The sequence below is a fragment of the Strix uralensis genome, chromosome 4 (assembly GCF_047716275.1).
Source record: "Strix uralensis isolate ZFMK-TIS-50842 chromosome 4, bStrUra1, whole genome shotgun sequence".
NCBI classification, from domain to species: Eukaryota; Metazoa; Chordata; class Aves; order Strigiformes; family Strigidae; genus Strix; species Strix uralensis.
Window position 1 is genome coordinate 92,356,586 of NC_133975.1, and position 13,625 is coordinate 92,370,210.

The window sequence follows — 13,625 nt, forward strand, 5'->3', positions numbered from 1 at the left end:
ATATGTGTTTACATATCTATATTTACACTTTAATATACTTTATTATACTTTACTTATACTTTAAAACTGACTACGATCCAGCAACGTGTGCTTGCAGCCCAGAAAGCCAACCATATCTTGGGCTTCATCAAGAGAAGCGTAGCCAGCAGGTCAAGGGAGGGGATTCTCTCCCTCTGCTCCACTCCTGTGAAACCCCCCCTGCAGTGCTGTGTCCAGCTCTGGGGGCACCAACATAAGAAGGACATGGACCTGCTCAAGCAGCTCCAGAGGAGGCCATGAAGATGATCGGGGGGCTGGAGCACCTCCCCTGTAAGGACAGGCTGAGAGAGTTGTGGGTGTTCAGCTGGAGAAGAGAAGGCTCCAGGGAGACCTTACAGCAGCCTTCCAGTACTTAAAGGGGGCTACAGGAAAGGTGGGGAGGGACTCTTGATCAGTGTAGTGATAGGATGAGAGGTAACAGTTTTAAATGGAAAGAGGGCAGATTTAGACTAGATATAAGGAAGAAATTCTTTACTGTGAGGGTGGTGAGACACTGGCACAGGTTGCCCAGAGCAGCTGTGGCTGCCCCCTCCCTGGCAGTGTTCAAGGTCAGGTTGGACGGGGCTTTGAACAACCTGGTCTAGTAGAAGGTGTCCCTGCCCATGGCAGGCAGTTGGAACGAGATGGTCTTTAAGGTCCAAACCATTCTACGATACACACACAAGATAGATGTAAATATTTAGGTAGTTATCTTTAGCTGTGTAAATGGAAATCTCTTTCTTTTCTCTTTTCAAGACTCCATGGGTCATATGAAGCTTTGAAAGGAGGCAACACCACTGAAGCCATGGAGGACTTCACCGGAGGAGTCACAGAGTTCTATGAGATAAAAGATGCCCCTAAAGATATATATAAAATCATGAAACATGCCATTGACAGAGGATCCCTCATGGCCAGCTCCATTGATGTGAGTCCATATGAACTTTGCAGATGAGCCATAAGAAATGACAGAGGAGAGGGATCTCTCCATCTGTAACCAAACATATGTCACCTTTTGGAACTGCTTGATTTAGTCCACATAGCAAACATCCATTTCTAGGAGCTGGAGTGATCTCCTCTAGACAGCACCCATTAGCAAATAGCAAGTGCCAAAAGGGAAACAAACAGAAGCAGAACATGGAGGTGGAGAGAAGGGGTGCAATCGGTAAAAGCAGCACCTCCCACCCTCAGGGCCCTCACCCAGTAAAATGAGATGAGTATGGGGGTGCTGCAACTCTGTGAAGACACAGGTCTTCACGTCAAAGATGTTAAGCCTTCAAACACTTAGGAAATTAACCCTTTGGCTGCCAGCATAGCCTTAGATTTTCTTCATTTATTGTAGTAAATGTAAAAGTAAAAAAACTAGTTTCAATAACCATTATGGAGTATAAATTTCAGTAGAGGCAGGAGAACAACCAGTGTTATCAACCACTGTAGATAAGCATGGAGATAATGAGGGAGAAGAGAAGTTATCTAGGCTATCTTTTACCACTCACCTTTCCTGTATCATTTCTCTTCTCTCTCCCTGCCTCATCTTTGTGCATGACACTTTTCTTCCATTCTCTGTACCAGGATAACCTAGGCTTTTCCTATGGATCAGCTCCTCGAAGTGACATTGGGGAACTGATCGCTCGGATGGTGAAGAATCTAGAAAACGCACAGATGACTCACTCCACTGTAGACTACCAGGGGACAGATGAGAGGCCAGCCTGGGTTCGTATGTCTCCAGAAGCGGTTGACTTCACAGGGCTTTTATTTACAGACAGTTAGAGAAACATATCACCTATGCTTTTAAATCCTTATTTGGCTTCATTGAACTATCCCAACATTAAAGACATGTTCTTATGTTTGCTATTTGACATATGTATTAAAAGACTTCAGCACTTTCAAACACTAGAGGGCTTTGCTGATGCTGAGGCAAACGGTTGTTGGCTTGTGGCACAGGCTTATAATTTTCAGAACAGGAATGATTAGTGGATTTTATCAAGTCCCTCGCTTGCAAAGGATGAAGAGAACAAGAAAATTAAAATACTAGAATAGAACAAGATCCCTGACTGTGTGGGGGATGTGAAATGAAAAAAAAAAAAAAAAGCAAGCTCTGCACAGCTCTCACTGCAGGCACAAAAGTGCTCGGTGAACTTATTTTGAGACAGAGTGCTATAGAGCTCTGCCCACAAATGGAGGGGAGTCTGCTCTCAGGATATTTCTTTTAGATTACTGCCATTAAATTCTTCATTTAAAATGCCTAACAAGGAAAAGGAAAAACATGTTGAGTTTTACATATGTGATGAAATACAAAGTAACTCCAGCATACCTAAGTGTCTAGCAAAATAAAGGGAGGGATGTTACAACTATTTAAGAAAAATCCCATATTGGTTAATTTAAAAGCTTTCAAATCTGCAGAGGGACTCGTTGCCTTCTCCTTCTCTCTGTCAGGCAGCTGTCATACCTTGCCCTTTAGGGACCTGCATTTCCATGACAATGAAATTGCATCTCTCGATTTACAGAGGAAAAAAAACCCCACAAACAAAAAAACAACAAAAAAACCTTCACAATTACATCATCTAAAAATTTTGGTTGTGCAAACTGTCTTCTGCATTTGCAGCAGAAATAGATGATTTTTCCTTTTTTGACACCCATATTTAGTCTTCCTAAAAGACTGAAATTGTGTAATTCTTCAAGAAAGCCTAGTATGACTGTCTTATTTTGCAAGCATGGCTGTCCAAATTACCCATGTTTTGGGGGGAATTTCCTCCCCAGTGACTGTCTGCTGAAGGAAGGTTGCAAAACTCTTTCTATAGTTGCTGCCAGTTATTACACATTTCTGAGCCATCACCAGAAAAAAAAAAAAACATGACTCTTCATGAAAAGAGGCAGGTAGTGCAGGCTTCAGAAGCACTTCAGAAAATTGCCCTAGGGCACCAGCAGAAGTTAATATTCTTAAACAGAAAAGAGAAAATGGGGTTCTGGTACGTAATGATGGCAACAACATGAACAGAAATAAATTAAAAAAGGAAATAGATATGAGGTTATAGGCATAAAAAGTATGAAAACAGGAGCAAGAAAAAAGAGAAACAGAAGCAGAGGGGAAATAATGGAAAATAATTGCGACAGCCAGGAAATATTTGGATGAGATCCTCCCTGTGCAAGCTGAGAATGTATCTGTGTGACCTTACTAATTCTCTGTTTCTAGCCCTGCCTTTTTCATGCCCTCAGATGCATCAGGAAGGGATGGCAGAGTTACTGGCAGGGCCTTGTGGTCACCTCTCAGTGACAGACATAATGGAGGAGGGGAAGTTTCGCACATGGTCCACATTGCACGTAGTAGAGCCTTCCCTTCCCACTATTCTCGGTCATCTCTCCTGCAAGTACAGTAGACTGTGTGCACCTGCCCTCTTGCTCTCAATTCTTAATCTCCCAGACAAACAGCAGTCTGAGATTTGCAAATAAAAATCTGCAAGATGCACTAACAGTTGCTTACCAAGACAGCAAATGTATTTACACCTGAGCAACACATTGCTGAAGAAAGTTATGCCCTTCCTGAATGTCAGTTGGAAAAAATTTCAGTCATGAGGATTTTAACAATTATGGAATAAAACGTACATTTCCACAGGAAATTATTTTTTTTAAGAGTTGTGTAAGTTAATAGGAAGAGTGTATTAAATCAGGTGTTTTAATGTCATTGTGGTAAGATAACAGCCACGTGTAAAGATGAAAATATTCGTTTAGGTGCTGATCTGCTCTGATGTTTCCAGTTAATATGTAATAACCTTATTGAGCCATACAAGAACATACTATCCCAGAAAGGGCTGAACAGTCCTACTAATAGAAAATTAATTATTTTGATTAAGCATCCTATACGGTAGCATGTTGCGAGTACAAAAAGCGGTAACAAAGGGAAAAAGTAAATCACAAAATGTCTTTTCCAAATTATATTATTAACTTTTCCCTTTTTTAGTTCATGCTTCACTCCTTTCTAACCAACAACATTAATTCTGCAGACACTAAGCTTGGTCACCTTGGCAAACACAAAGAAGAGAACAAAACAAGAAACCCTGACACCTGAACAGTGTCATCCTCCCTCCAAAAGCCCTGGGTGGCAATACCTGCCTTAGAGCAGACAGCTGGGCTTTGCATGACTCTTATAAGTTTTTATTGTGTGTCTAACAGACCATAGTGCCAATGCAGTATGAAACCCGGATGTCTTGCGGGCTTGTCAAAGGTCATGCCTACTCCGTCACAGCCGTGGAAGAGGTATGTACAGTCCTGTTCCTCCAGCTGTGGGGAGCTGTGGTCTGCACTGGCCTAGCACAATGCATGCCAAACAGAGATATGAGGGGGGGAAAAGTAAAACAAATTACGAGCTAAGGAAACAAAATTTATATTTAAATGAAGGAAAGCCTTGTGGAGAAACAAACCTGTCCAAGTTTTGGCTTTCTGGGGAAACGGATATTCAACTGCTTGGGCAAAGGTGGCCACAGCTGACCACCTCCTGGTCTTACAGCCTTCCTGCACTCACCCCAAGAGGGTCAGGCTGGGCATGGCCCAGGAAAGCACCATCACTGGAGGAGCTGGTATCAGCTATTTGACAGGCAGAATGATTCCTTTTGAATCTACTCCCAGTCTATTCTTGTTGCATTCTTTTTCAATTAGACAACATTTAAAGGGGAAAAAATACGTCTGGTAAGGCTGAGAAACCCTTGGGGGCAGGTGGAATGGAACGGACCTTGGAGTGACAAGTGAGTAAAACGGAGCTTCACGTGATTTGAAACAATTGCAGCTTTATTTGCCTTCATGCAGCTTGTGCATGAACCAAACATTTAATGATGACATGTCTGAATTGTCTTTGCTGTAATTTTGACACATGGACTTTGAAGTTGATCACAGTTGAGTGCTTAGCTGAAGCTGTAAAAAGAAAAGAATACCTAAAAAAGATGGCAAGAGGGGCTTTAATCAATGGAAATGAAGAGAGCCCAGCCCAATAGCACAGTCAATTAGATTTTACTGTCTAGCAAGTTCAGCAACATCCATTTTCAAAACAAAGTGTGACAGTAGAAAAATCTTTTAAGCCACGAAAGAACTGGATGAAGCAAGATGTCATTACATGAGCAAGTCTGGATAAAGCTTCTCATTAGGCTTTACTAAAAGGAATTTCAATAGCTACTCCAGCAGTGAGAGTCTGCAAACACTTTTTTTCTTCAAGCTAAATAAAATAAACAGAGTTCAGCAGATTTTGACAGCTGCTAGGAGGAAGTCTGAAGGGAAGGCAGAGAGAGGTAGGATAAATGCTTTTTTATTTGGGCATGCGGAGAGGAAGGTAACATTGAGAATAAATGGTTGCAAGGCTCACAAAGGAAAAATTATATAGATGTAGCAAGATGACTCTTGACTTTCCACTGTATGAGGCCTACAGTAAAGAGTAGAAATTTTAATGAAAACTGTATTGCAAATCGTAATCTATCTTGTTTGCTCCTTTGAAGGTCAGAGGAGTGGAACTGCATTAATGAAACAGAGAAAATCCGCCTGCAGCACAAGATCGTGGAGGATGGGGAGTTCTGGTGAGAATATCAGTCAAAAACCTGTGCTTCTCTAGGAGATATGCAACCATAGCAAAAATTAATCACACTGTACTACTTAAATCTGCTAAAGTCATTGCAGTAATCCCTGTTTCCCTTCATATTCCCAATAAACCCTGCTCTGTGATCCCCTCCTTCTCCCACCAGTGTTTATTGAGTGCCACCAGCACAGTCCTAATTATGCTACACTTCCACAAGCTTTCCATCACCCTTCCTATGTACCATCCTCTCAGCCCAGTTTCCCCCACTTTGGAGCTATACCTACTGTGTTAATTGACCAACCAGCAGGCCAAATGCATTAGGAAATCATGGCGCTCCCACTCCAAACTTGCACTAATAGTGGCAGTATAGTTGGTCACCCTCCTCCATCTCACCAGAATCTTTCAGACAACCGCCCACCATGTACATCCATTTGGGTTCAGTTTCCCCTCAATTCCTCCAGGATATCATTTGAAGATTTCATGAGGCACTTCACAAAACTCGAGATCTGTAACCTCACACCTGATACTCTGGAAGCTGATAAACTCCAAACCTGGACTGTGTCCGTCAATGAAGGGCGCTGGGTGAGAGGCTGCTCAGCTGGAGGTTGCCGCAATTATCCAGGTGAGCAATGGGTCTTGAGACATACGGCCTCTTTGATGGGGCCTGTATTAGATCCCACAAGCAAAGTTATACCACAGCCTGATCCATGCTTGGCCACAGAAAAAGCCTTGCTTCCTCAGTGGACAAGGCAGGCGATTTTATAGCTGGAAATCTTCTGTCACTATGATTGTGACAGCACCTTGTAAGCCCAAAAGGTAGGCCTGGCAAGGAAAAGTCATTGCTCAAACACTGCCCCAATATAGAAGAGATATATTTCACTCTAACAGATTTCACTTGGGAAATCCACTTTCTGATAGTTTTAGGTGCTTTGGAAGTTTGTCAGGTGACAGTTCTTCATTATCCTTTGTTGTGCAGTTTTCTTAGAACTATGTAAAACCATAATACATTAAAAATGATATATACATATTAGCCAATTTTAACCTTTCCCTTGGGAGCCACGGCCAGGGAACTTAAAAGTTCTCTTTGATCATGAGTATCATTAGAAAACTGAAGCTTTACATGTTTGCTTTGGGTTGTTGGTTGGATTTCACAGATACATTTTGGACCAATCCCCAGTATCGCTTGAAGCTCCTGGAGGAAGATGATGATCCTGAGGATGAAGAGGTTGTCTGCAGCTTCCTCGTCGCACTGATGCAGAAAAATAGGAGGAAAGAACGCAAGCTAGGAGCCAACCTGTACACCATTGGCTTTGCCATCTATGAGGTACCAGCTCTAGACTTTGTCCTTTGCACCATGGTCACAAATCCTGACAGTATCCATTTACCAAGAGAGTCACTGAATAATTCAGCCTGATTACATGAATTGCAATTTTTACTTCGCAAGGAACTCAGGGGAAATCTGGAACAGAAGAAGGAAATTCAACTGTTGCTTTGCAACAATTCAGACCATAGTAACCTCAGGTTTTACCCCATCTATAAGTAATACACTTTTTAGGCTTGTATCGTGTCTTAATGCCAGATTTTAACATATTCTTCCACATATATTCTTCAATCTCCCTTTCATCCTTGCTGAAACTAAATATTTAATTGTCAGAATGATGTAAAGGAAAGAAACAGACATCCAGGACCCATGCGTAGTGATTAACCTCTGCCCCTGCTATTGACTTCATGAAGTCAATTTACACAGTCCCTTGCACAAACATATTTAGTTCAGATCTTAGTGGATCTCATGTAGATCCCAAGAAATCTAGAAAGGAAGAGAGAAATTGCTTAGAATATTTCTCTAACTTGGGGCATTTTAATTACTGGCTGTGCCCCCAGAAATCTATGTGAATGCCCTTATGTATGATCTATAAACAAGTAGACTCACCTAGCAGCTCTGACTGATTCTTCTCTCTGTTTCTCCCTAAGGTGCCCAAAGAGGTATGAGCAGAACGGAGGCAGATTGACATCTTGGTGTATACTCACAGCTAGTGTTACTGTTGTGCCTGTCTGTAAGTCAGCAGGAAACTGTCCAGTCAAGTTTGTTTTCAGGGATGTAACAGAAGTGAAACTGCTAACCTTTCTGTTTTGAGTGTTTATTAGTAACATTTCCCAAGTAATTTTTAATTCCTTCTCACCCACACCCCATTTTCACTTGTACCTTTTCCTCAATCCTTCTTTTCTATTCTGTATGAGACCCAGCCATGGCTTGCACGGTCAGCCAGTGAGCCGGGGCTGCAGGAAGCAGCACCAGCCAGCACTTTGCCTTTGCACTCCATGCAGAACCACCCTAAACCACTTCCATTTCCTCCTGCAAATAATGCCAATGGCCTATATCCTGCAGGAACAGAGTTTTCTCTATAGTCTTAGAATTTGTCTGGAAAAATCAATGGTATTTTCAGCCATTGAAGAAAACATATTCAAAGTACACAAGTTAAGTTTTTCTGAGCCTGCCAGTAGCTGAATCATTGGCATCACAAGTTTTGCAAACAAGCTCACCTGAAGGCTGTGTTACCTGGAAAACATGAAGATGACAGCCTGAATGTTGTCTTTGCTGACTATTTTACAGGTGGTTATTTCTGCAGAAAACTGCCTTCAAGGCTTCTTAGCCCACAATTCTTGACTTAGTGTTCATATTTGAACTGATGCAGCGTTTGATTAACGCGTTTCTTTAACAGATACAGAATTCATGTTTTCCCCAGGCAAGGACATGTTTCCACTGAAAGCACCTTCACCTCACCACACTGCATGTAGGAGTTTGCATACACCGTTCCTTGCCATGCCACCCTCCAAGGAAAGTAGCTGAACTTTGGTTATACATAACTTAACATCCAACACGTCAGTCAGATAAAAGTGCCTACACAGCAGAAGTCAGCCAACAGTCTGCAGGTGGGCCCTGGAGCAAACCTCAGAAGCCAGCTAGACCCTTAAGTAGCGACTTAAAGGTGACAGACTCCCTATCTGTTACCAGCTAGCATCCCTCATCAGCTCCCTGCTCGCTAAGCTGCCGCTTCATTTGTGTTTTCTGTCCCAACCATGTACTGCCCGCATGACAAGCCACCTGGGGAACGGCTAAGACTTCCCTGAAGACAAATTGACTCATTTGTTCTGCAGATGCATGGTACTAAGCACCACTTGCAGAAGGATTTTTTCCTCTACAATGCCTCCAAAGCTAGAAGTAAGACCTATATAAACATGAGAGAAATCTCTGAGCGCTTCCGGTTACCTCCCAGCGAGTATGTCGTCATCCCGTCAACATATGAACCCCACCAGGAGGGAGAATTCATCCTGAGGGTCTTCTCAGAGAAAAGAAACCTTTCAGAGTAAGTTACAGATCCACTTATCAGCCATAAAGGTGGAGGTGAGCTCGCTAATCTGCTATAGTCATGCTCCCAGTTTGCTACACCCTGCTTTTAATTTTCTTGACCTCCCTAGAAACTCCAAGCTGCAAACTCATTTCCCTGAGCTTCCCTTGTAGTCTAACAAGGGTCTGCTTTGAATTGTCTTTGGAGAAGCTCACTGCTTGCAGAATATCCTTTGTAAACATATCATTAGCCATTTTTAATAATGAAAATCAACCTGTTTGAGTTTTATTGCTATATGCCACTGGCTGAAGTTTTGGCCAGATAGATCTAATTTCAGTCATGAATTAAACACAGAAGTAGGTAGTTATTTCTTTTCCACCCTGCTCTTCAACTAGTTTCTTAGAGCTCAGCAAATTGCAGCCAGTGTCACTCTGTTAGGCCAAACAGCTTCTGTTTTACTCCCAGCTGTCAAAGTTCGGTGTTATCAAGACTCTTTAGAGGAGTAAACCAGGCAGCAGTCCTCCTGGAAGTGGTACTTGGGATGCTCAGCATAAACTGGGAAAAAACTACAACTACAGCCACCAGCTGTAATGCTTGGAAGCAAGCCCACACCACTGGCTGTTTGGAAAGTTCAAGTGGCAGCTTATAAACCAGCTACAGAAACAAGCAAGGTTGGGAACAGTCTCTTTCCTGATTTATTTACTTTTTGCTTTCTTCTAGGGAGGCTGAAAACATGATTGAGGCAGACCGTCCATCAGTAAGTACTGTCTTGGGCCTCTTTGTACATGAATAGGAGTAGGGAGAGGGGGAGCATCACATCTAGGGAAACCTACAGCAGGAAACCATTTGCAGCCATGTGACAGCTCCTTTAGCAGAAATACATTTTTTTCTCATCAAGGTACTTCTATTAACGCTTGCTTTCTATACACTATTTTCTGAGTTAGCCAGACCAAAGTCTTCTGCCAGATTTGAAATCTGCTACTGGCATAAAGAAGCTGCATGCTAAGCATTGCCTTTGCCTCCATCAGTGGAGATTATTCATTTACCAGAAGAGGCCTAGGTCTGTTCTCCAAGATATTTTGCTTGTGAAACTGGCATCTCTTCTAATAAAGGAAGAAGTACCTTATTTTGAAGTACTTGCTTTCTGGAAAGGGATCCTAATGATACTCTGATTCAAACTAGCATCTGTGACAAGCTCTAACTCTTCACCCTGAGGTTTTACACATCTTTGTGGGAATATAGTAGAGCTAACAATTTCGAAAAAAATCAGAGTAAATGCTCTTGCACATAATTGAGTTCCACCAAACCTTGCTCAGAAGTGCTCCCCTTTTGTTTGCTGTCATGATAACAAAGTATCTGTCCAGATCTGGTGGAATTTGATTGCCACCAGATAACATTGATTTGTGGGCACAGAAGTACAGTCTCCACCGCACTGACAGGTGGGAAAAAGAAAAGGAATAGTCAGAGCTAAAGATACAATAGAGATTTTATTGCAGCAGACAAAGCCCCAGATGAGACAGGACACTGTTTTGCTATGGTTTCTGCAATTGCTGTCCTTCAGTATGCTAGTTCTTGGTGGGTGCATTTTCCCTCATTTTTGGAGATTTGAAAACTATGAGTATAGGAAATGGGGAAAAATTGTATGGAAATGGAAAGAGAAAAATAAATGTGAGAAAGGGTAAGAGGTGAAGTTTTACTTTTTTCATCAGCTCTGCATAATCTGGGTAAAATCTATAATTCTGTTTAAAACCACCTTTTTTTTTTTTTTTTTAATTTTGTCTCTTTCTGTACAGAAGAAGAAAAAGGGCAAGGTGGGTAACTGTGCAATGTGCTGAGTGCCAGCAAGGCAAAGAGCATGTGCAATGCATACAGGAGGAGCAGAGTTCTTTGGTATCATGATTTCTCTGCATCTGGAAACTAATCTAGTTAATGAAGGGCACTGGATAAGAGGCCATCTGCAGGAAGCAAAGATTTTGTCTTCCTACACTAAATTCTAATGAAATAGCATTAGCATCACATACCGCTCTCACTCAAGGGGGTGGGCAAAAGGGTAACAGAAACTTTTCAGCTTTATAAGCTTGATCCTCTGGGTTGCTCAAACTGCCTTTCCTGCCTGCCTCTCCGCAGGCACTCTGACACCCCTTTCTAGTGCAAAACACCCCTTCTCCAGACACATGCCCTCACACTTGCTTTCTATTGCCTAATGCAGCTACTCCTCTTTCCTGAAGTTTCTGCTCACCAAAGTCCACAATTCTCCTTTCGATTCTACAGAACACATTTAGGACCTTGAAAACGTAAATAGACATTTTAATCTCAAGACAGGCTGATTGCAACTAATACTGCAGGCTAACACGTTCGCATCTTGTAGCAGCTTTCCTTGTTTTAAATGCACTAAAACAGAACAACTGCACATGGCTGCTTACAGCTGAATGCTTCAAGAATTAATACAGAGACAGAACATATGCTTTGCAAAACTAAAAAGCTCCTACACATATACTCCTTTTCTGTGTAGGATTCAGATTCTGTTTGTTTTCAGTGCTACTGTCCTTCATAGAGAGGGACAAGAGAATCTGGGAGGCTTATTTTGCTAAATAAACAAAAAAACCCAAACAAAAAATAAACAAAACAACCCCCCAAAGAACTCAACACGAAACATTTAAACTGTTACTGGCTTTCTGAAAAGCAAAGCTAGACGCCAGAATTTTTTTTTTTTTTTGTATTGTTTGGCAGAGACTTCTGCAGCTTTTTTAGCATGAGGCGAGCAGTAACTTCAGAAATTCCTCCACCTATGTTTTCTTTCTTTTCTTTCGTTCCCAGCCCTGGCTGCTCTCGTCACAGTCTCAGGGGCTGTTGCTGCCTGTGCTTTACCACAGAATGGTTGTCGCCAAATATTTTCCCTTCCACTCTTTCTTGTGTAATTTCCATTTCTCTTTTGGTCTCTTCCTTCTTCTTCTTCCAGCCTATCATCTTCGTTTCTGACAGAGCAAACAGCAATAAGGAGCTGACAGCAGATGAAGATGCTGACAAAGATGGTGAAAAAACCCACGCAGATGAGAAAAAGGTTTCTGCAGGGGAAAATAGAGCTTGGTCTGGCTAGCATGAAAGAGTGGCTGGGGAGAGCACAGCAATGGGGCAAAGATAGTTAACAGCTAAGGCACTTAACTAAGATACTTAACAGCTTTTCATCAAATCTTAGCATAACTTGCATCTGGTTTATGTGGATCTAATGAGCATGAGCAAACAGAGACTATCCCTTCAGTTATTTAACACATGTGCTAGAGGATTTAGTTGCTTGAAAACATCTCCTGGTTGCTCTGGTATACAACGATCCCAGCTGTGAGAGATCCCTTCCCCATCAGCAGCACAGTTCAATCCACTCTTGCTCAGCCTCCTGAAGTGGTACCTGCTTTACACTGGGCACACACATAAATTGCACCCGAGGGGCTTCAGGAGCTCCTGGCAATGATCACAGCCTCTCCCCATTACAAATTACACATCTAGGGAGGTGTAGGGACACCAGTCCCCATCCGTCAAAGGAGAAAAGGGTGGGTAAACCCAGGAGCTCCTGCACCCCTCCTCTTTTCTCTCACTACTGGAGAGGCGGAAAACAGGGTAGCAAATTCAGAGCTTCTGCCTGCAGGTGGGTGGGGGATGTGGGATGCAACAGCCAGATCCTGCACCCAGGCTCATGGCATCTGGAGGCACAGCTTGAGTGTCTGCTGACTGGGAGCGTGCTGTTCTGCTGCATGACTGTCAGAGCATGCAGGTGGCACAGTGGATTTAGACAAAAAAAAGTCCCAAAAACTAAGCAAATAAAATCAATTTTCTTTGTTACACTAATTCTTGTAATTTAATGGCGGGGGGTGGGGGGTGGGACAATGATGTAAAATCATAGAATCACAGAATACAGGTTGGAAGGGACCTCGAGGATCATCTGGTCCAACCTTTCTTGGCAAAATACAGTTTCCTTTTTCAGTATCAGCCTCAGTTCAGGCTTGCTCTTTGCATGTGTGTGAAAAAGCTTCACTTTTATCATTTTCCTCTGTCTCATGTGCCACTTGTCTCCAGCAAGGGGCACCCCCACATAACAAAGAGCTCTCAGGCGCGCGTCCCTCCAGTCAATGCACAGCCTACAGGGTAGCTATGGATCAGATATGCCTCTTGTGCTCTAAACTTCTCCTTTGCAATGTTTTGAAACCAAAAATTAGGAGATAAACATTTGCCAGTGAAAGTAATCATTTAGGCTCCTTCCAAGAGAAAGGAAAGCAAGAGGATGAACTTAAATACTCAACAGTTTTGCCAAGGAACACATTTAACCAAAAAAAGGGGAAAGGAACAGGACGACCTGTTCCTCAAAAGACCTCCAGATTCACTAAGAGGCTCCCTTGTGCAAGGGCGTGTGAGCCATCCAGGCCCTTTTCCTTCCCCGCTGGGCTAAGGGTGTATCTCTTCTTTGCTTGTCTCTTTTCAGCGTCCTTCAGCAAAAGCTCGTGAGGGGAGTGAAGAGGAAAAACAGTTCAGGAATATTTTCCGACAGATTGCAGGGGATGTGAGTATGCAGCTGATCCCTGTCTCTGCCATCAAAGCAGCCTACCCACAACAGCACCTAAATCAATTGCTTCACGGATTCACAACACTAAACTTCAAAATTTCCTTTAAATTTCCTTCTGACACATTTCCTTTGAGATCTGAAGCTAAGCAAAACC

The 13,625-nt window shown here is 42.6% G+C and overlaps 1 protein-coding gene across 2 annotated transcripts in view; it reads left to right on the plus strand.

The window, feature by feature from the left end:
- CAPN3 (calpain 3) overlaps positions 1-13,625 on the plus strand; it is a 33,195-nt gene that overhangs the window by 12,894 nt on the left and 6,676 nt on the right. The window contains exons 5-17 of one of the 2 annotated variants that reach the window (XM_074867872.1): positions 775-943; positions 1,588-1,728; positions 4,186-4,269; positions 4,669-4,754; positions 5,496-5,573; positions 6,034-6,194; positions 6,727-6,896; positions 7,544-7,555; positions 8,729-8,937; positions 9,640-9,676; positions 10,713-10,730; positions 11,879-11,980; positions 13,391-13,468. In XM_074867872.1, coding sequence (XP_074723973.1) covers positions 775-943; positions 1,588-1,728; positions 4,186-4,269; positions 4,669-4,754; positions 5,496-5,573; positions 6,034-6,194; positions 6,727-6,896; positions 7,544-7,555; positions 8,729-8,937; positions 9,640-9,676; positions 10,713-10,730; positions 11,879-11,980; positions 13,391-13,468 — 1,345 coding nt within the window. Of the gene's footprint in view, positions 1-774; positions 944-1,587; positions 1,729-4,185; positions 4,270-4,668; positions 4,755-5,495; positions 5,574-6,033; positions 6,195-6,726; positions 6,897-7,543; positions 7,556-8,728; positions 8,938-9,639; positions 9,677-10,712; positions 10,731-11,878; positions 11,981-13,390; positions 13,469-13,625 lie in introns of those variants that run through there. The other variant, XM_074867871.1, reaches the window with a different exon arrangement.